The sequence below is a fragment of the Meriones unguiculatus genome, chromosome 6 (genome assembly GCF_030254825.1).
Source record: "Meriones unguiculatus strain TT.TT164.6M chromosome 6, Bangor_MerUng_6.1, whole genome shotgun sequence".
NCBI classification, from domain to species: domain Eukaryota; kingdom Metazoa; phylum Chordata; class Mammalia; order Rodentia; family Muridae; genus Meriones; species Meriones unguiculatus.
In genome coordinates, this window is record NC_083354.1 from 53,519,077 (window position 1) to 53,539,915 (window position 20,839).

General features: G+C 51.3%; 1 protein-coding gene across 2 annotated transcripts in view; it reads left to right on the plus strand.

The window, feature by feature from the left end:
• The first annotated feature begins 818 nt into the window (after positions 1-818).
• The window catches only part of Spsb4 (splA/ryanodine receptor domain and SOCS box containing 4), a 63,224-nt gene continuing 43,203 nt past the window's right edge, over positions 819-20,839 (plus strand). Inside the window, exons 1-2 of one of the 2 annotated variants that reach the window (XM_021648431.2) lie at positions 819-1,708; positions 17,615-18,461. In XM_021648431.2, the coding sequence (XP_021504106.1) occupies positions 17,768-18,461 (694 nt within the window). In that variant the 5' untranslated portion in view covers positions 819-1,708; positions 17,615-17,767. Of the gene's footprint in view, positions 1,709-11,557; positions 11,655-17,614; positions 18,462-20,839 lie in introns of those variants that run through there. The other variant, XM_060385460.1, reaches the window with a different exon arrangement.

Consider the following 20,839-nt stretch of genomic DNA (forward strand, 5'->3'; position numbering starts at 1 on the left):
GATGCCTTCTGCATCTAGCAGCTAATTTCACGCAGCCATGTCTGGAAGGAAACATCCTCAAATTGCCCTCCTCCGTCTGGAGGATGAACTCCAGAGTCTGGGTTAACACATTTTCCTCGTGGGATCTGATCTCAGGTGCTTGTCTTTTGTGTCCATGAAAAAAGAAAGAGAGAGAGAGAGAGAGAGAGAGAGAGGGAGAGAGAGAGACTTCCTGATGTGGAATCTTTTCTCGAAGCCCATCAGAGAGGAGTTAGGTCAGTGAAGACTGGAACGGACCTGACATCAACTCTGGGATCGCAAGAAGGACGCGCTGGCCAGGAACCTTCGCTTTACCCAAGAAAACAAACCTGAGAGAAGTCCAGAGGGTCCCTTACTCTGGCCACGCCCTCTTCCTTATCTGTGAGCTCAGGCTAGTTTGGGAGCCGCCCACCATCGGCGCTTGTCAATGATTCCTCTCTCAGGTGGGCGGGGAAAGGCACTGTTGAGCAGGTGCCTGCCGCAGGAAATTGGACTTTGAAAGATGAGTTAGAGTCCGGCCTCAGAAATAAAGTGTGGGCATGTGTGTGCCTGAAGCATGGGGTCTTATTAAAGCATTCTCTTGCCCGCTCGCTGTTTCCCACACGCCTTGAGCGCGGGCACCAGAGCAATCCGGTGACTGTGCAGTCTCCTCTCTCCATCCCCGCCCCCAGGGGCCAACACCGAGGCTCTCCGAGGCACGCTTGAATGAATGGGGGAGGACCCGCGCGCATGAATGAACGCGTGTGTGAGCGAATGTCCAGGCCGGCTAGCCGGCAGAAGAGTGAATGGCGTCCGCGCCACTCCGGCTCAGGGCCGGGGGCGCGGGTTCCACTACCCTCTCCCGCCAGCTGGTGGCCTCCAGAAGGTGGCAGAGCCGGCAGCGGCTCGAACTGGGACGGCCGGGGCGCGGGATGGTGGGGGAAGGGGCGTTCCCGGCGGCCGCGCCTTCCGCGGCTATTGGATTAGTGGCCTTCAGGGATGAGCTCAGCCGGATCGGCTTTCAGCTGCAGCCTCCGGGCCGGCCGGGAAGGCGGGGAGCGGGCGACCGTGGAGGAGAAGGAGGAGGAGGAGGAGGAGGAGGGGGAGGCGGCGGCTGCAGCATCCAGAGCTGGCCCCGGCGCTCGGCGCGCCCCGCGCACAAAGGCGCCCGGCCCCTGGGGAAGGCGATGAGCGCACCGCAGCCCGGGCCCTGGCCACCGCTGCAGCCCTCGCGGCGTGCGCCCGGGGCGCTGGGGAAGAAACCGGGCGCTCCGGGGAGCGGCGGCCGAGGGGCGGCCCGTGCGCCCTGAGCGCGGAACTCGCCGCCCTCCGGGGTCAGGAGCCGAGCTTCGGGGCGGCCGGGGTGAGGGAGCTTCCGAGCCCTCGCTGAGCTCGGTGGCGGGTCGGGAGCCTCACTACCCCGGGACCGGACCTCCGGCGCCCTCTCTCGCTGCTCCCGAGCGCCAACTTCGCCAAGAACGTCCCTAACTCCAGGGCACCCTGCGGGGATCGAGAGGGCGCTGCCGCCGGGCACCAGCCGAGGGGACGCGCCGCTGGCGAAGGAGCAGCAGCCAGCACCCGCGGGGTCGCTCCGGCGCCCCTGAGTGGGCGGCGGCGGCAGCAGACCCCTCTCCCGGGAGTCCCGGACCTGCCAGCGCTGGGGATTCCTCCCGGGCGGGCAGGCAGGCAGGCGCTGGCCCTCTCGTTTATGGTAAGTGCTCTCCAGCTCCGGTTAAGGGGTGATCGCCGGCCAGTACCGGTCACACCCGGTGCTCTTGGGAGGGGGGGTGTCTCTCTGGTCCCGGTCCGCGGGAATGTCTCCGCGATTTGTGCCAATCCAAGCTGCTGGGTTTGCGCTGAGCCCCGGACCCTGCGAGGAGGCCAGCCTCTGGGGCTGTGGGTTTGAAACCCTCCGCTCTCGGTGTGGTGGAAACAACACACAAAAAAAATTGACCCCACAGTCACCTGGCTGTATTTCGGTCGTACATCCGTCACTCTCTGGGGTGACCTTGGTTGGGCCAGGCGCCACAGCCTCGGTCTCCTCGTCCATAGGATGGGGATGGGGATTGTGCCCCTTTTTACTAGTGTGCTGGAGGGAACTGCGGGGTGGTGCGGGGACCCGCGCCTGGCCCTCGGGAGGCGCTCGGTCTAGCGCTGGTGATCAGCCTCGTGAACCCGAGCACATCATGCAGTTTCCCAGGGCTGCAGCAGCAGCTGCCTCAGCTGTGTGACCAGAGCAGTAATTTCTGGGGGTCGGCTCGCCTGTGGCTTTCGGGGCTGCGGAAGTAAGCGCCTAGGCGCTGGGGGTGATTGTTATGGTTGTCTCCGACGCTGGGGCGGTGTAGACTGCCCGGTCCCCAGCCTGACTGTGAGACAAACTTGGAGAGGATAGGGTGATCGGGGCTCGGGGAAACAGAGAGGAAGCCAAAGCCCAGAGTACAGCAGATGAGGGCAGCAAAGGTGCCCACTCCGGTTGAGTCAGGAAAAGCGAGGGACCCCACACCTCTGGCTGGAGACTTCCAGGAAGTATGACTCCCACCGCCCCGTGGCCAAGGGCGGACTGCTGAGCCGGGAAGAGAAGAGGGCACATCTGTGTGTCTGTCTCAAGCCCTGCAGTTCCGGGCTTGAATTCGAATTCTGCTTCTGGCCCCATCCCAAGGTGTGACCTTCAGCGATTTCTCTTAAGGCCCGCAGCTCTTCTGTGCCTCCCCTCCCCCGTTTTCCTCCCTCTTCCCTCCTCCTCTCCCTCTCCCTACTCCAGGATTTGGGTGTGAACATCCCTCTTCTTATCCTCCCACTCATCTGCCCCAAACAGTTGTTGAGCCTCTTTGGATCTAGAAGAGATGAAGGGGATGAGGAAAAGTTCGCTCTTCCCACCCTGCCCTGTGGGAAACCATCGGTGCATTAACCGCCGAGGTCTCTGTCTGTTTCCTTACTTTGGCACTTCTGTCTTTTCAACTAAACCGCGAAGTTTCTGTTCCACGGGCTGATGGAGGCTCCTTCAAACTCTCCCCTCCAGACAGTCCCTCTCCCAAACCACGCAGTGTTGGTTTAGGGTAGAGCAACAGAACGTGTCCTACTTCACAGGAGGCCGCAGCTGCTGAGACGCACACCCTGACTGCATGTTCTAAACTTCCATACAGCAAGGGCAGTGAAGAGAATTTAAGCCACTCTTGGCAAGCTGCAGACAAAATGAACCCACCCGGCCGTGGCACCCAAATATCTCTTCAGTTTGTATTTCTCTTTGATTTGGAAGGATGATACGTTCAGTGACACAGAAATAAAGTCTTCAAGGAAAAGGCATTGCCGGAAGCTACCAGAAGTCATGGCAAACCCGGGAAAGAACTGCTACTTAGTACTGAGGCCTCCTATCTTCCAATTTGGAACAGATCTGTGGTGTGTGCCGGGAATGGACCCCAGTGCTTTGCGTATGCTAGCTAGACAAGGGCTCCACCCCTAAGCTCTAGCCTCTGTCCAAAATGTGTAAAGAATCTTCAAGACAAGCAAGAGCCCCAAAGGACAAAGACTACAGACAGTTCACACACAGAGAGCCAAACAGAAATAAGATGAAACCCGTGTGCCCTACCTCACTCAGTAAGGAAAATGTGCGCCAAAGCTGAAAGAGTCTTGTTTTTTTTTTTGTTTTTTGTTTTTTTTTTTTCAGAATCAGATCAGCAAATGGTAATAACCATTCTCTAGTAGGAAGAGTTTATCCTCAAAAATGTAAATAGACCAAATTCCTCTCTAGCTAGAACTTCCCCCAAGCTGCCAGGAGTAAAGGCTGGGTATGCTCTCTGGGTCTGGCCACATGGACCCCACCTTGTTTTTCATCATTTGTCTCTCCCCCACTCCCGAGACCCTGGCCTAAGATCTTGGTTTCGATCCAACACTCCCAGGGCGTATTCCTTTCCCGAGTCCCACTCCCACCCCGAGTCGGTCACAGGATCGGAGCCCTGTCATCCTTCATGGAAGCCTGTCCTGCAGAGTTCATTCATGTCCCAGGATGTGGCTCAGGCCCGAGGCAAGGTCTTTGCCCTTTGAGAAAAAGGCGCAGCGCTACTCATCATGCTCCAGTTTGTTAATTTTTTTTTTTTCCTAAGCTGTCTGGCTCATTGCCACACATCGGTGCTCCTGAAAGGGCCCTCCACGGTTGGCACGGTAACAAAAGGTCTCCAGGCGCTCCCTAGATAGAACAAGGAACTGGATGTGGAAAATCAGGAGAGTAGAGGGACCTAGGTCCAAGTCATTAGAAGTCTTTTCTGGTAATCATTAAAAAAAAAAAAGTACTTAATATATGCACTTAACTTGTGTGAACATGATCACTCATACTTGATCTTTTTATCAATAACAAAAAATTAAGAATCTAGCAGCACATTTAAATAAAACATGGTCCCTACATGACTGGCTTTCCTTCCTGCTCAGGTACAAGCATGTGTTCTGAGGTTGCAGGAAGCAGCCGCTTGGCCCATCCTTCGGGAAAGACCCCAGATGAGCGGTCATAAACTTTGTGGAGTGTTGATTGCATAGGATTCTTGATTCACACATTGAATCGGAACTTAATCCACATTTCAAATGTATACTTAAGTTGTGAAAGAAAAAAAAAGGTGCTTGTTGGTAAAAACACAAATTATTCCGTCTGAAAAGCATTTCTCATTTTAGGGTTGTTTTTTTTTTTTGTTTTGTTTTGTTTTGTTTTGTTTTGTTTTGTTTTGAGATGGCTTTCCCCCTGCAGCCCATGCTGGACTAGAACTCAGTGTAGCCCAGGCTGCCCCCAAACTCTCAATCTTCCAGACCCTGCCTTCTGAGTGCTAGAATTGAAGGTGTGTGCCGTCCTACCTGGCTCACGCAAGTACTTCTTCATACACATAGGCAGTGTGCACAGGACTGGTTTAGAAGATGGGTGGCAATTAGCTGGACACTGGCTTCTAGAAATAGCGTGTGATGCAAGAGACCTCAGTGGGACTAGACTGTTAGGATGACATCGTGGGGAAGAGAGATGGAGGGAGTATGTCACGGAGGCGCCACAGAGGCGTGTCAATAGGAAATGAAGATGAGCAGGTCCCAAAAGCTTCGGGTAGGAAGGGTGTGAACTTACTTGAGAGTCTGGCATCACTGGTCAGAGAATGGCTAAAAGGACAGACCGTGAGGCCCTTGGGTTGTCAGTCAGCATGTTTGAGTGAGCAGGTGATGGGCAGTTTGGTTGGATTTAGCCTTTTGGCCACGAGGTGGGTGGGTTAGAGAATGAAGACAAGAATCACAGGCCCTCCCTGGGAGACTGCTTCAGTAATCCCGGTAAGGCAGTGGTTCTCAGCCCTCCCAACGCTGTGACCCTTTAATACAGCTCCCCCCATCGTGGTGACCCCCGACTGTACAATTATTGTCATTGATACTTCATAACTGTAATTTTGCTACTGTTATGAATCATGATGTTAATATGTGATTTTATTTGATTTTGGTTTTTCGTTTGGTTGGTTTGGTTTTTCAAGATAGGGTTTCTTTTTGTAGCCTTGGCTGTCCTGGACTCACCTTGTAGACCAGGCTGGCCTAGAACTCAGAGATCCACCTGCCTCTGCCTTCCTGAGTGCTGGGGTTACAGGCATGAGCCACCGCTGCCGACTAATGTAAATATCTGACATGAAGGATTTCTGATATGAGACCCCCGTGAAAGGGTCCTTTGCTGTCAAAAGGGGTCTCAGCCCACAGGTTGAAAATCACTGCTCTAAGGCCTAACACCACCTAGGGGAAGTAAAAGGCATTGAGTGGGAGTGACAGAGAGGGTTATGGGAGACGGAAGACCCTGAGCTCAGCCCAGGACTTGTGATTCTCAAGTTCCAGTGGACCCCAGATGTGCCACAGTTTTGAGAAGGTGGCCGTGTGCTCAGGGGGAAGCTTAAGACGGAAAGAAAGCACTACAAAGCCACTTAAAGGAGCATCTAGAGCAGCCAGAGGCTGAGACAGGGAGGGTAGGCAGGGCTGGAGACATCTGCAAAGGGCTAGAAGGGCAGGTTTTGAGAAAGGATGCACAGAAGGAGGAGGCCGAGTTTAAGACTTGGCTGAGTACTTAGGGGGGTTGGCAGGAAAGTTGGTGTGCAGATTCTACTTCTGCAAGTGGGGCTAGTGGCGCCTCTCTGGGTTGTGACCCTGTGAATTGTGTTTATGGTGAACCGCACCCCTGTCTTTTCCAGCAATGAGTGAATGGTCCCGCTTTTCTTTCGGGAAACCCATTTTCAGACAAGCCATTATGTCCAGTGAGGTAGGAGATAAATGAGACGACTAGGTCCTTTTAATAGATGTTTCCCTAGAGGGCCTCACTGGCAGCACCCTCCTCAGTCCCGTTTGCCATGCTCTGCCTCAGCTTGAACCAACGCTGGGTCTCCCAGCTGTACTATGAAACAAATCACAGGTATCTGGGAAGCTACACCACTGAGCAGGACTGCTCCTGGTCCCACTGGATCTGTTCTGCGTGTCTTTCAAATGACCTTGTAGAGTAGACAGGCCTGCTCACACCCACACCCACCCCCCAGCAATCCTCCTGCCTCCCAGCTCCTGCTCTTCTTGCCGGCTGACAGCTGAGCTTTTATCCCAGGAGCCTCGGACTCTGTGTGGGAGGAGGATTCCCATGGAAACCCCAGGAGGAGGCGAAGCTGGGGAAACCTCATTGATGGAGCTCTAGGACAGGCAGAAGTCGGGAGTCGGCCCACCTGGGCTGGACAGATGGCTGCTTTTATGAGGACTGGGGCGGGGGGGGGTGGACGGGGGAGAATGGCTGGCCTAGCCAGTTGTCTTGTGAGCGCCCTGTGTGTATTATGGGAAAATCTAATGGACATCTGTGGCTAAAGCCCCAGGGGTTCCATAGTTTATTCACTGTTGGTAGGCTCATTCTGGGTGGTCATGTTTTCATAAAATACCCATGCAATTTAGTGTTTGTAGCAAGAGAAGTTTGCAAACAGTCCATCGGCTAGACCAGCCAGGTCTTCTTTGCCCTGAGTAGCCATCTGGAAGAGCCAGAGGTAGGTAGCATGGCACTTTATTTGTTTATTCATGCTGAAGTTCACCCACCATTTTCTCTATACCAAACCCTTGATGAAGTCCTGGGAGCTCAACCAGAGAAACCTCTCGTTCTGGAAGTGTCCCAGTCTGGCTCCTCGGGATAAGGTGGGGACAAGTACAGGCCCTCGGGGGCAGGAGGTGTTCATCCCAGCATTGTTGATGGTCAAGCTGAATGGAATTACACAAGACAGGACATGAGGGAGGTGAGGGACAAGGAGGGACAGTGGCAGCCAGCCAGGGAGCTAGAGAAGGCAGTCACGGAGGGTTGTGGGCACTGCTGATCCTCCCGGGAGGCTTAGAATTTGGCTTAGAAGTGAACCTGGCGTACGACTTTAATCCCAGCATTCAGGAGGCGGAGGCAGGTGGATCCCTGAGTTTGAGCCCAGCCTAGTCTACAGAGCGAGTTCCAGGACAGCCAGGGCTACACAGAGAAGTCTGTCTCAAAAATAATAATAATAATAATAATAAATAAGTAATAATAAACCTTAGGAGGGTCTAAGCAGAGAATGTGTTCTGGCCAGGTTTGTGTTCTCCCAAAAGTACCTTACCATCCTCTTAAGGAAGTTTAGTGGTGTCAAGCCCCTTGCTTCTGCAGTCCTTGTCATTATTCACAGCTGTCGCAGGTTCTGACCCCTCAGCGGTACACTTCCCTGGAGGGGAGTAATTGGATTTCATACTTTCCTGTAGCTGTGAATCACCCCCCAGGAGTGGGGGGGGGGGGCGGGTAGACATCATTACCGCTAGTTTAAAAAAAGGTATGAAACTTGCCCTGGCTCCTGACCCCAGCAAGGCTAAACCCTGAAGGGTTATACTGAACAGAAGGCCACACTGAAGAGAAGACATGTCACTCAGCATCACCAAATGCCTTCCATCATCAGGCCCCTGGATGGCAGCCCCTTCCCCTGTTGAGCCTAGCCAGCCAGGCCCCTAAGACTGACTTGACTGTGGAAAGTGCAGTGCATATGCAAATCACCGAGGCTTTTAGAACAGTGTGGCAAGGCTGCTTCCTACGGCCTCTTTGCCCTGCTGAGTAATAAAACTCACTAGGGATCTGGGAAGGGCCATGGAGAGTTTGAGTTTCTGTTTTCCTGTTCAGTCATGACTGAAGCCTCAGAATGAAGCGGATGCTTCGGGATAATGTCATTAAGCATCGCCATTGGAGCATGGCATAAACATTCAGTTTGGTTTGGGAAGTGGACCCGGGGCTCTTTGGTGTGCTTCAGTATGCCTGCTGCTCATTGGGTTGATTCCCACCAGGAAGTTGGATTTTATTGTACGTCCAGTGTGCCTGGCCGTGGGCCACATGCTGCAATAGAAAGGAGAGGAGAAATGTGGCTGGCTAGAGCGAACGGGCAGGGACCGAGTCTGGTAGAGTCATTGCTGTGTCCCCAGCTCTCAGCTACATAGTGCTTGGCACACTCTAGGCACTGCCTAAGTGTTTGTTGAATGAATACACAGAGCGGAGGAGGCGCACTGCAGTCTCCGTGGACGAGACCAGCAGGTTACAGCCGAGAGCCAGCGGCTCAGAGAGCATGATATGTGTAGTGCTCCGTGTCCTCGCCACCTCGCTGAAGCCCTCCTTGCTCTGTTCTCTGAAAGAGCCCCCCAAGGGCCTCCCTGAGCTAGGTGCCTCCTTTCAACAACCTACCTGTGTGCTGGCCTTGTATGCAGAGCTTTTGTTTCTGGGGAAGGTGGCCTCAGCAAGAAGCAGATGACCGTGTCCAGAAGGATGTCCCTCCTGACTAGACCGAGGTGTACAGAACAGAAGTAGGCCGCTAGAGGCTTGGGGGAGCAGGGATGGTTTCCTGAAAGAGGCGGAAGAAGTCACCAACTAGGGGCCCTGACTCCAAACACCTCCACATTGAATTCTGGGCATCTGGTACACATGTTCACTCCATAGCACGATGCTACAGCAATGGCAGAAGACTAACACAACTTAAAGGGAATCTTGTCCTTCCCTGGATGCCTGATGAGGATGCTATTGGTAACTGCTCCCAGCGTTGTGAAGGCTGAAGAGGCAAGGGGGGAGCTGACAGTGCCTTAGTGCTGAGTCTCAGAAGTCCTCATCCAGGACCCAGCGGACAGGCGGAATCCAGGCAGCATAGGTCCCTGACTTGTGTTATGTATCGCTGCTGCTGGTTTTCTATAGTGACTTGACATGAGTGCTCATGAAGACCCTGCACTGGGGAGCAACAAAGGAACAGTCTGTTTACATGCCCACTTTGTCATACCCTGAATGTTGGGAGCCTGCGGTTAACAGAGATAAAGACTTGGAGGGAGACTCTGCCAGGGTGACCCAGCGTGGGACAGTAAAAAACTGGTCAGGGGCTGTCCCCAAAATGCCCCAAACGACAGCACCTGCAATGTTGTCAGGCTATGTAAATGGCTAAAGCAGGTAGCATGTGGGGGAGGACAGTCATGCAAAGTGGTGACAATGCCCTGGAGGGAACTTTTCTAAGCAGTGTGGAGGAAGATGTGAGAGCCCAGGCCAGCCCAGGTCTGCTGTTCAACTAGTGATGTGACATCCTCCATCACACTACACAATGTCTCTGAAGTTGTGTTTTCTTCTGAATGAAGGAGCATGCCGTCTGCCTCGCAGTGTCTGTGGGAAAGCTGGCAGGCTGACTGGCATCTCTGACATCTTTCCACTGCATCCAGTAGGCTTTACCTTGATACCTTCATTCCGTGGCCTCTCAGGGCCTCTTCGTGGGAACTGTGATCCTTCTACACGTTGCCTGGTTTCAATGGCTCTCTGGAGCCGTCGAGCAAACTTCTATGACCCACTTAATCTTCTCTCTCTCGTGCTGAAATTGAGTACCTCATGGGCAGGGCCGTGAGCCTGAGATGTAGGCTGGAGGCTGTGGCCACAGCTGCGGCAGCCTCTGTATGCCGTGGTGCCTGGCTGGATCAGGAATCGCTTTCCTAGCACTGATAGTTGAGGTGAGTGATGGAGAAGCAAGAGCAATCGGAAGCAGAGGAGGCTCTGAGCTTAGCACAGGGCCAGCTCTGCATCTTCTAGCTTTAAGTGGGCAGTGTCCCTCACCGCTTCCGTTTCCTAGACTATTATTATAGGAGCTTAAGGTACAATTCTTCTAATGAATCGTAAAAAGCCAGGTTGCAGTTCTCTTGCCTCCCAGCTTATGCCCTTGGGCAGTCACTATAGACTCTCAGGTGTGTCCTTGGGCTCATGTTAGGTTCAGCAATCGCATCCCCTTATTCATGCCTCACACACACACCAAAAAACTGTGTATCTTTTACAACGTGGTTGAGGCTCATGGGCCGAGTAAGATCAATAGGAAGAACGAGAGGACAGAAGCAAGTTGTCTTCTAAAACCGTACCGGGACACCCACTTCCGCTACTTTGGGAGCCTCTTTTGTATCCCTTTCTCTCCCCCTCCCCCGAAACTCTTCTCTCCACCCTAATGGCATTTTCTTGCCTCTCAAGCCTTCCATTATCAGAACGTTCTCTTTCTCAAAGTGTTCTGTAAGATATGTCCTAGTTACTTTTTTTTTCTCAGTGCTGTGACAGAATAGTTGACCAGAAGAAACTTGAAGAGTTTATTTGAAGTTGTAGTACAAGTGCACGGTGGGGGAGGAGGAGGAGGAGGCCGCAGGAGCGGGAAGACACTGGTTACTCTGCATCAGCAGGCGGGAAGTGGAGACAACAGCTGGCTGGTTCAACTCAGCTGTTCTGGCTCAGATACCTCTTCCAAGCTGACTGGTTCAAACTGGTGTCTCTCAGCTTCTGCTCTGCTTGGCCTCAAACTGACATTAGCAATCTGTTCTGATTTTTTTAATTATTATTATTAATAATCTGTTCTAATCTTCTTGCTCCTTCTCATTCTCTGGCTTGTTCTGTCTTCACCTGCGTTTAGCTTGTTCTCTGGCTAGCCTGTCCCTGTATACTTGTTCTGATAAAATGGCCTCTTCACTCTCTCTCCCTCTGTGCTGCTCTTTTTTAAGTTGCCTCTCTTTTCCCCTGCTGTTCTCGTGAGAGTTGGACATAGCGACTTTCAAAATGGCTGTTTCCTTCTACAAACTAATTTTACCTTCATTGTTTGTGATTAAAGGTGTGAAAAGACGTGTCTGAATTCCAGCTGGATCACACAGACCTAGAAGGTCTTTGGACATGATCAGAGTAGCCACGTTGCTGGATTAAAATTCCTCTACAGTTATCCTCTGATCTCCACATGCTCACCTTGGCCTGCATGCCCCTCACCCCAAAATAAATGAACAAATGTAAATAAATAAATAAATAAATGTTAGTATAAGTACACAGCAGCTATGGTTTCCTCTCGGCATGGTGCCAGAGACTACCACAGATTTAGTAGATGGTTTTGTGTGTGTGTGTGTGTGTGTGTGTGTGTGTGTGTGTAACTCTCTAGATAGTATGCATTTATATATGAAATTTTTAAATCTGAGTTTCTTAAAGAAAATCTTAAAAAAATACCCATTGATTGGATTTTGTGATATCTACTTTATCTCCTCTCTCTCTCCTCTTTCTCTCCCTCTCTCTCATATGCAGGAAAGGTTCTCGATGGCTCCATGGACACCTGAAAGAACATGCATTTTTGCTTTTGAGACAAAGAACACAATACACACATCTAGTAAGATCTAGCATATTAATTACGCAGGCTTTGCCTTTTCGTCGTCTCTGTCTCGTTCAGTCAACTGATCCCTCATGAGCTGGAAGACAAGAATTAAAATCACCTGTCCCGTAGTCCCTCTAGCTTTTGCTCTGAATTATGGGCTCCATCTGAGGCGTTTGATCCTTCAGCTGTGGATCATATTTTTTATTATTGCAAAGTAGTATCCTTTGCTTCATTTAAAACTTCTGTTTTGAAATCCGCTTTACTCGCCTCCTGCCAAGGTTGTCAGGTGGAACTTACACACAGCTTTGGCTGTGTGTCTGTCCTTCCGTTGTTTTTGGCTCTGACTCATTTTGCTTGGGGATGGCTCTCATGTGTCATATGGGGTTGGGGATTTTGTCTTGCCCCTAGTTTTTAGTCTTTACTTTTGAGTACACTGTTATGGCTACTACTTCTTCGGTCTTAGTTTTACTGTCACGTCTTGGGTCTTTATGTCTTCTTGCTTCAATCGCTTCTTAAAACAAAGCCCTCCGGGATATGGTCTGTTTTACTTTGTGCCGCCTTCCTTCTGACAGTTTAGAAGGTTTGTGTTTTATTGTTAGTGGTGGAAGTTATCTTTAGAATAGCTATGTAGAATGAATTTAATCTTTTGTTTAGACTGTCTGCCTCCTAAAATGAGTAACTGCAGAGACTGTTTACCGATTCCATCACAGTTTCTATCTGCTTCACAGCAGCTGTTTTAAATGACAGCTTTTCTTGATTTGCTTTTTTCCCCCTTCTTTTTCTCCTTTGTTTCTCTGATAGCATCTTAAAATTTTTAAGTGACATTTACTTGTTTTGTGTTCCTGGCATGGGGGAAGGGTATGACTATCTCACGGGGTGCTTGCTGAGGTCAGAGAAAGCTTGGGACTTGGTCCTTTCCTTTCACCATGTGGGTCTTGGGATCAAACTCAGGTGCTCAGACTTGGTGACGAGCACCTTACTGGCTGAGCTGCCCCAGCGGCCCTCCTAGCACCTTAACTACGTCCAGTTGAGGTGCACAGTCTTGGATCAGGATTCTGCCGACAGATGCAGAAGGAATGCTGCAGATTTTGCAATGAGTGTGTGGCTCACAGAACGGAGTTTCCCAGCACTGGGGAGGTGATTTCTTTTAGTAGTTGCTACTTTTCAGTCAGCAGAGAGCTGTAGCTGTGGGCTTCTCTGAGCTCCATGTCCTCCTCCTGCCCTGCCTCCCCGACACTCAGCTGCCTGTGAAGGAGGCATGCCTATGTTTCCCTCCGTTAGTTCCCTGAGAGGCCAAATGCACCTCCCAGCGCTCCCAACATCAGAAAACACATCCTGTGCCTGATGCTCCTGATTAGCCCAAAGGAGTCTTCCTTCAGGAATCCCAGCTGCCGGCCTGCTCTGCAGGCTTTCCCTCAGCCCTGACCCCGCAAGGTGCCTTCTGGAGGTGTTTTTTGGACTAGCTTTGATCTTCGCTGCTCTGGGAGGCCTCTGGCTGTGTTTGGCAGCTTTCCCCTATAAGCTGTGGTTTGGGTTACAAATGTGTCCGGTTTTGCTGAAGAGGGCGTTTGCATTCCTATTTTCTCTTTCTCCTTGAATTTGAGTGATTTGGGATAAGAATTCAAGTAACTTTATTCTGCTACCTCTAAGCTCTCTAGTGCTGGGAATTTTTGTGATCTAGTATTCTCTCAGATCACACGTCACCCAGAACTTTCCAAGCCGAGTTGATACCAGCTGATGCAGAGTCTTGACAACAGGGAGGAACATGGGAGTTGAGAATAAAACTGGAGGGTTAAAAAAAAAAGAACTTTAAAACATGTGTATCTGTGCAGGGTTCCTTCCGTCCCTTCTTGACTTTGGTTGGGGCCTGCTATCTCCATCTGTGACAAAACACCTGAGGAAACAACCTAAGGGGAGAAGGATCGGTTTTGGCTCACTGTCTCAGAGTTTCAGTTCACTGTGGCAGAGAGGATATGCCGGAAGAGGGCAGATGTGATCTCGGAGGCCAGACACACACAGGGAATGCCTGCAGTAGTACCAGAGGTTCGCCTGACTCTTCTCCCAGGCACTTCTCAGTCCAGTTAAGTTGACACTCAAGATATCATGGGGCTGAGGAGATGGCTCAGATGGTGAAGTGTTTGCTGTACAAACACAAGGGCCTGAGCTTGATCTCTCTGAGCAGAAGCTGAGAGAGCCGGGCATGATGGTTTGTGTGTGCTTCTAGTTCCATCCCTGGGGAAGTGGAAACAGATGATGGATCTCTGGGACTTGCTGCTTCAGCCATTTTAACCTAATCAGGAAGTTCCAGACCAATGAGAGACCCTTCTTCTAAAAGTAAGGCAGATGGCCTCTGAGGAATGCATTCAGGTTTGACCTATGGCTTACTTACACACCATACACACATGCACCTGACCCTACACACACACACACAAGTGTTCACACATGAAAAAAGAACCATCCCAAGTTCACCTCATGTCAAATAATAACACAAGCTATGACATTTCAGTTCTGTCTTCCAAAAGGCTCAATTCTCTCTCATCATGTCTTAAAACGCATTTAGTCTTTCTCACGTATCCCCCAAAGTCTCAACGGTTGCAACGATGTTCAAATCCAAATTATCCTCTGAACCTACACCCACGCATTAGGCCACGAGCCCCTGCAAGAGCAAAAACAAGTCACATGTTTTGAAGATATGATGACACAGACTAAACATCCCTGTTTCAGTAGACAGCGTGAAGGAATGGAAAGGATTGAACCAAAACAAGACCAAAGCTTCTCCAGGAAAACATGGGCACCAGGCGTCATGATGTCAGCTCTGAAAGGCCCAGCATCCTTGGTCCTGTGACCTTGTCATTTGCAATCACCTTGCCCCTTTGTTGCCGGTCTCTGCTCCGTGCCAGCTGCCTTCTTCAGCAGACATCCCACCTTTCTGCCATCTTTGGCTTCACCTTCACAGTTTCAAGTATCACCCTCTTGGAGGAATCACTTGGCTTCAGAGAAACCGCATCTATCACAGGCTGTCTAGCCACCTGGGCTCTCCTTTGTAATCTAGGTTTAATCCTCCATGATCCAATAGCCCTTGCATTCTGCATGCCTGAAAACAAAAACAAAAACAAAAACAAAAACAAAACAAAACCAGCATAGTGGATAATGCTAGCATTTGCCACCTCCTTAAGCAATAGCTAGAGCATCTTGGACCATGGCTGAAGAGGCCTCTAAGTGCCTGGATGGTTGAAAGCAGGAAATATTTCCTTAAAACTTGATGCAGTCAGGGTATCATGGAGTTATCTTCTTGGGGCAGAGTCATCCAAATAAATGATACCCTTCACACTTTTGAGTCAATTCCTAAGATACTCTCAAGGCATCTTGATTGTCCTGATGTCCTTCTGTGATTTCTCTAATCCAGTGGTTCTTAATTTGTTGGTCACGACCCCCATTGTGGTCAAATGACCTTTCACGGTGGTGAAATATCAGATATCCTGCATTTCAGATACTTACACTACAGGTTGTAACAGTAGCAAACTTACAGTTACAGGGTAGCAACGAGAATAATCTTGTGGTTGGGGGTCACCACAACATGAGGAAGTGTATCAAAGGGTCGCAGCCTTAGGAAGGTTGAGAACCACTGCTCTAATTTCTTTTGAGGTCACACTTTTATGGTGTCAGTATTTGTTATTTTTCTCATTGCCGTGGCAACCCTGACAAGAGCACCTTCAGGAAGGAAGAGGTTTCTTTCAGCTTACTACAGTTCAGCTCGTTGGAGAGAGCCCGATGGCAGGACCGTGAGGCAGGTGGCCACACTGCAGCCATGGTGAGATGAACTGAACGAGAGATGAATGCTGGCTCAGCTCACCTCCTTTTCATTCAGTCCAGGGCCCCAGCTCATGGGATGGGGCTGCCCACATTACAGTGGGACTCCCTCCCCAAGCCAGCTCCAAAGCTCCCCTCCCCCTTCCAGCAAAACCAGAGGTCAGTCTCCTAGGTGATTCTATATCTTGCCAAGTTGACAATCAGTGCTAACCGTTGAGGTTTTTTTCTGTAGACAAACTTGAAGTGTTTGCATCTTCCCAGAACTCACTGTAAATGCGGCTGAAAGATACAAACTTCACCACAGCCTGGACACTGGGCTTTCTGAGACCCTCTCTCTCCCCCAAATCAATTCATTCTTCACCTTTAAATTCAGCCTGTGTGAAGTCTCAGGACAAGGACAAAATGCACGCAGCTTCTTTGCCAGAGAGTAACACAAATGGCCTTGGTTCAGTTCCCATGTGGCATTGCTTCTACCTGGAACTGGATGAGATGTCTGGGCTGTTGGATGGCATTCCTGTCAGGATCCTGGTCTCCTGTGGTCTCCTGAGAATCACCCATAACAGCCTTGTAGGATGTCTCTAGCTGGCTTCTCCAAACTTTTCTGAATTCTTCCTACAAAGAATTCTCTACCACGTGGTCAGGCATAGTCACAGCACAAGCTGCATCCCAGATCAGTTTTCTGTGTTTGTCAGTCTTGTGTGCTATGGCAAAATGCCTGAGACAATGACCTGAGGTAGAAAGTATTTCTCCTCCTTGCGACTGCAGAGGTTTCCCATCATCATGGGAAAGACGGCACGCCTCAGCCCCGCAACTTACATTGTGACGGGAAGGTGGGGGAAGAGAGTATTCCACAATGGGCAGCTTTCTCTTCTCCTCCATTTATTCTGTCTGGATTGCCAGCCTATGGCACGGCGCTGCCCACATTCAGAGTGGGCATTCCTCCTTTGACTCTGGAAGATACACCTAGAGGCGAGTTGCATCAATCTCATAGGTGCTTCCTAAATTGACGATGAAGACTAGCCATCACCAGTAGGAAGTCGCAGATAGGCAGGACAGAGCATGACGGCATCCTGTCTCCTACTTTGTATCGGGGGAAGTTGTCCTGAGCCAAACAACTCTCAGGCTAGGGAAGAGGAAGGCACACACCTGTCCTCTGCCAGCTGCGAGAGTTAAGTGGGTAAAACTCAGCCTTTCTTTTCCCCTTACTTCGGGCCATCTAAGCACCCCAAGCTCCGTGGAGTCTGGCTGACCTTCCTTTGGCCAGTTCCTCCTCCTCCTGAAAAATTGCCATCTTGCATTAAGGGATGCTCACTGGGATAAATGTTATCAGTGATGTTTATATACCTTGGGAAAACACTGGTGTATCCAAGGGAAGTAATTCCCTGTGGGGTGGCCGGAGAACAAAGCCAAGAGGACACCTGCCTCCAGAGCCCTAGAGCTGAGCTTTTATTGTATCATCTTTCGGGTTCTCATACCGCCTGGAGGGAGGTGCTTTACCCCAACTTACAGGGAAGGAAAGTGGAGTCCAAGAGAGGCTCAAAACAAGGAGGCATTTGTAACAGTGCTTTCTGGCTCCACAGTTGGAAATGCCCAGTTCTCTCTTCCTCTTGCTTTGCCATTTTCCCGAGGCGACAATACGGGAAAAGATGTTAGCATCCTTGTCCCTGAGTGACCCTTCTGGACACTTGCTCTGTGTCTTGCTTCTCAAACCTGGTTGCATTTTTAAGATTTTTTTTTTTTTTAACTTGAGCACTAAACCCATGAGCCATACCCTCTGTGTGGGCCCGTGTCTCAACGCTCCCATTTCTTGGGGGTTCATTTCTTATTGCAACAGTGATTACCAATGGTTGCTCTGGGGACAAGATTAGACTCTTGAGAGCGGAGGACCTTGGTTTGACTGTTGCTTCAGTCATTTATTACCCATGAGACTGGTTAATCACTGGCCTTGGTAAGATTTAGCTGAACGGGGAAACCTTAATCATGGAGGACAGTGTCTGCCATATCTCATCTACTTGGAAGGCACAAGATATGAAGTATCATTAATTATTATGCACATTAATTAGCATATTCGCCACGGGGCCTACCCAGGCCTGGGCATAAATGAAGGGATGAGTAGCTGGCTGTTGATGCTTCTATCATAACCTGTGTTCTTTGCTTCTTTCCAGGAGCTTGGGCCCCTGTCACAGCCCAGCAGAGGCTGTGGAGGCCAGCCATCCGGAAGCCTGGTTCTCAGCCCCGGGATCCATCCCTGGCTACCCGGAGCGGAGGCTCCCACGAGGTAGCCGTGGCCAGCAGCGGTCCCCTCCCCACAGTAAGCCATGGGTCAGAAGCTCTCTGGGAGCCTCAAGTCTGTGGAGGTGCGGGAGCCAGCACTTCGGCCGGCCAAGCGGGAGCTCCGAGGCTCGGAGCTTGGGCGGCCGGCGAGGCTAGACCAGCTGCTGGACATGCCTGCTGCGGGCCTGGCAGTGCAGCTGCGACACGCGTGGAACCCTGAGGACCGGTCACTCAATGTCTTCGTCAAGGATGACGACCGCCTCACCTTCCACCGGCATCCGGTGGCCCAGAGCACAGACGGCATCCGCGGCAAGGTGGGCCACGCCCGGGGTCTGCACGCATGGCAAATCCACTGGCCCGCTAGGCAGCGGGGTACCCACGCTGTGGTGGGCGTGGCCACGGCCCGTGCCCCTTTACACTCGGTGGGTTACACCGCGCTGGTGGGCAGTGACTCCGAGTCGTGGGGCTGGGACCTGGGTCGCAGTCGCCTTTACCACGACGGCAAGAACCGGCCCGGGGTGGCGTATCCTGCCTTCCTGGGACCAGATGAGGCCTTTGCTCTGCCGGATTCCTTATTGGTCGTGCTGGACATGGACGAAGGCACGCTCAGCTTCATCGTGGACGGCCAGTACCTAGGTGTGGCCTTCCGTGGCCTCAAGGGCAAGAAACTGTACCCGGTGGTGAGTGCCGTGTGGGGCCACTGCGAAGTCACCATGCGCTACATCAATGGCCTTGACCGTAAGTGTGCTAGACTAGGTGGTGAGGAGTGCAGAGGCGTCCTGGCCCGGGAGAGGTGGGGATAGGTGGGGATAGGGGAATCCTAGCATTGGTCAGGGTTTTGAATTCTGACTTCTATGAGGGCTTGGCAGTTTGGGGGCCGGGCCTCGATTCTCCCATCTGGGAATGGCGTGGTGGTCATAATCCAGCTAGGGTGCTCAGAAGGTTCACACAGGGTAAGAACAGGAAGTGCGCTTGATAATGGCTGTGAGTGCTGAAGAGTCTCATGAAATGACCCCACCTGGTCACAGCCGGAGATTGTCTCCATTGCCTAGTCCCTGGCTTAGGGTCCAGCTATCAAACAAGAAGTAGTGTTAACAGCTGTCATTTATGGCCACCTGCTGTATGCGGGTCTGAACACCCAAATCCCGGCTCCTTCTGGCAGCTGCCAAAGGAGGCAAACTGCTTCTCACCTCCAGCTGGCCGTAGGCCCCGGGCTGGGGAATTCTGCCATTTCCCCCAGACAACCAGGATTCTAGATGGTGTGAACAGCAGCTGCAAAAGACTGTGTGGTTGAGGTCAAGCCCCTGGGCGGGCTGCTGGTGTCACCCCAGCGACTTAAAGTCCTTCATTATTCAAGACGCTCAACCTATGAGACAGTTTAGAAGTCACGGTAACAAACTGTTGCTGGCGGAGGGACCACAGCCGCCGGGAAAGGCTCACCTGGCTACATGGCCCAACTTGAATCCCTCCCAGCACGTTGTTGGGCCTGCTCACTCACACATATGGGGGGCTGTAGAACCTCCAGGAAGTGGAGCCTTGTAGGAGGAAGAGGATGGCTGGCAGGATGGATCCCAAGTGTTTATAGCCTGGCTTCACTCGCTCTCTCTGCTTCCTGACCTCAGTGGCCAGCTGCCTCCCACTCCTGCTGTTCGTTATGCTTTCCTTGTCATGGGGACAATATCCCTTCTTGCACCTAGCTCCGAGAGGAGCCCACCCTTCAGTTCCTTCTTGTCAGGTTTTTGGTCACAGCAGTGAGAAACGTTCCAGTCTGATGTACCAGTCTAGCAGCACCTACCTTCACGGTTTCTCCCACATGCCTACCAAAATTCACAGAGGCGAGTGCTTACTGCCCCAATGCCAGGCTTCACTTTAAATGAGAGATATAATTGCCAGCCAGTGTAGCTGATTCCAGACCCCTAGAGAGGGGGAGAGACAGAGACAGAAAACAACCAAGCAAATAAACAAAAAAACCTTGAAGCACAGAGCTCCAGAGCCATAAGGAGGGACCCCTAGGTCTGCTGGCCTCTCAGACCCAGCCATTTTTCCCATGTTCCCTTCTTCAGTTGAGAGCCCAAGAGTAGCACTCCAGAAAAGGAGCCACAGGCAAGGTTTTGACTCATGTAAAATTTGTGTTTGTTTGAGCAAAAGGTGAGCGGAAGGTTTTCAAGGTTGGCTGGGGCTCCCAACACTGGTATAATTGGCAGCATCTTTAGTGGTGTTTGTTTCTGTGGTTGCTGGGCTAAGATAAATGGTGGGATGGTGCTCCATTTTCTGTTTAACTGCAAAACCCTGGAGCAGATGAGCCTGCCCTTGAGCAGGGCAATTCTGTCACTCCAGTGCCTTATGGGAAATGCCTGGCATCCTCTTAGACAGACATGGTGAGACAAACCCTAGGGGCGGGGAAGCAATGGCATCCATGAGCGCTCTTCTCCAGCTGGGAAGTTTCCTGCTGGAATTAATTTGGGCTTGCACCAAAGCTCTGGAGGGACTGCCTTGCACAGTAGTGCTGTGTCTCTGGAGAGTCACTCTGATTCCCTGAGCTCCACTTTACTCATCTGTAAAATGGAACATCAGATCCTTTCTTGGTTTGAAGGTTGGCATTGGTGTGGTAGCCAGAATTAAATGTGTGACACTGGCAGCCTGAAAGAAAAAAGAACCCTTCCTTTTGGTTATTGACCCACTCCAATCTATTGCTTGGCCTTCAGCAACAAACGAAGACACTGCCATTCTGTCCCTGTGGTTCCCTTGTGGGTGTTAGAGTCAGGATTCTTCTGCACAGCTGAAGGAGGCTGAGTGGGAAGGGTAGTTCTGTTTTGTGCACTTTGACCTCATTTTGACTACCTTTGGAGGATTTCATCTTCCTTCCAGTGGCTGGGGTCTTTGTTGGCTTGGCAGAATCTGGAACGGGATTCAGGAGGAGAGTAGGGCCAGGGACTGTGATGGTGGACTAATATCACGATGCAAACCTGTGGCGTCTCCCATTTTATGACGGGCTCAGTTTTTCTGAGATGGTGCTAGCCAATTCTCCAGACAGGAGTGGCATTCCCTACCATGGGAAGAGGTATGACGGCAGAGATGGGAAGCTCATGACTATGAGCCCTGACTAGGTGATAGGA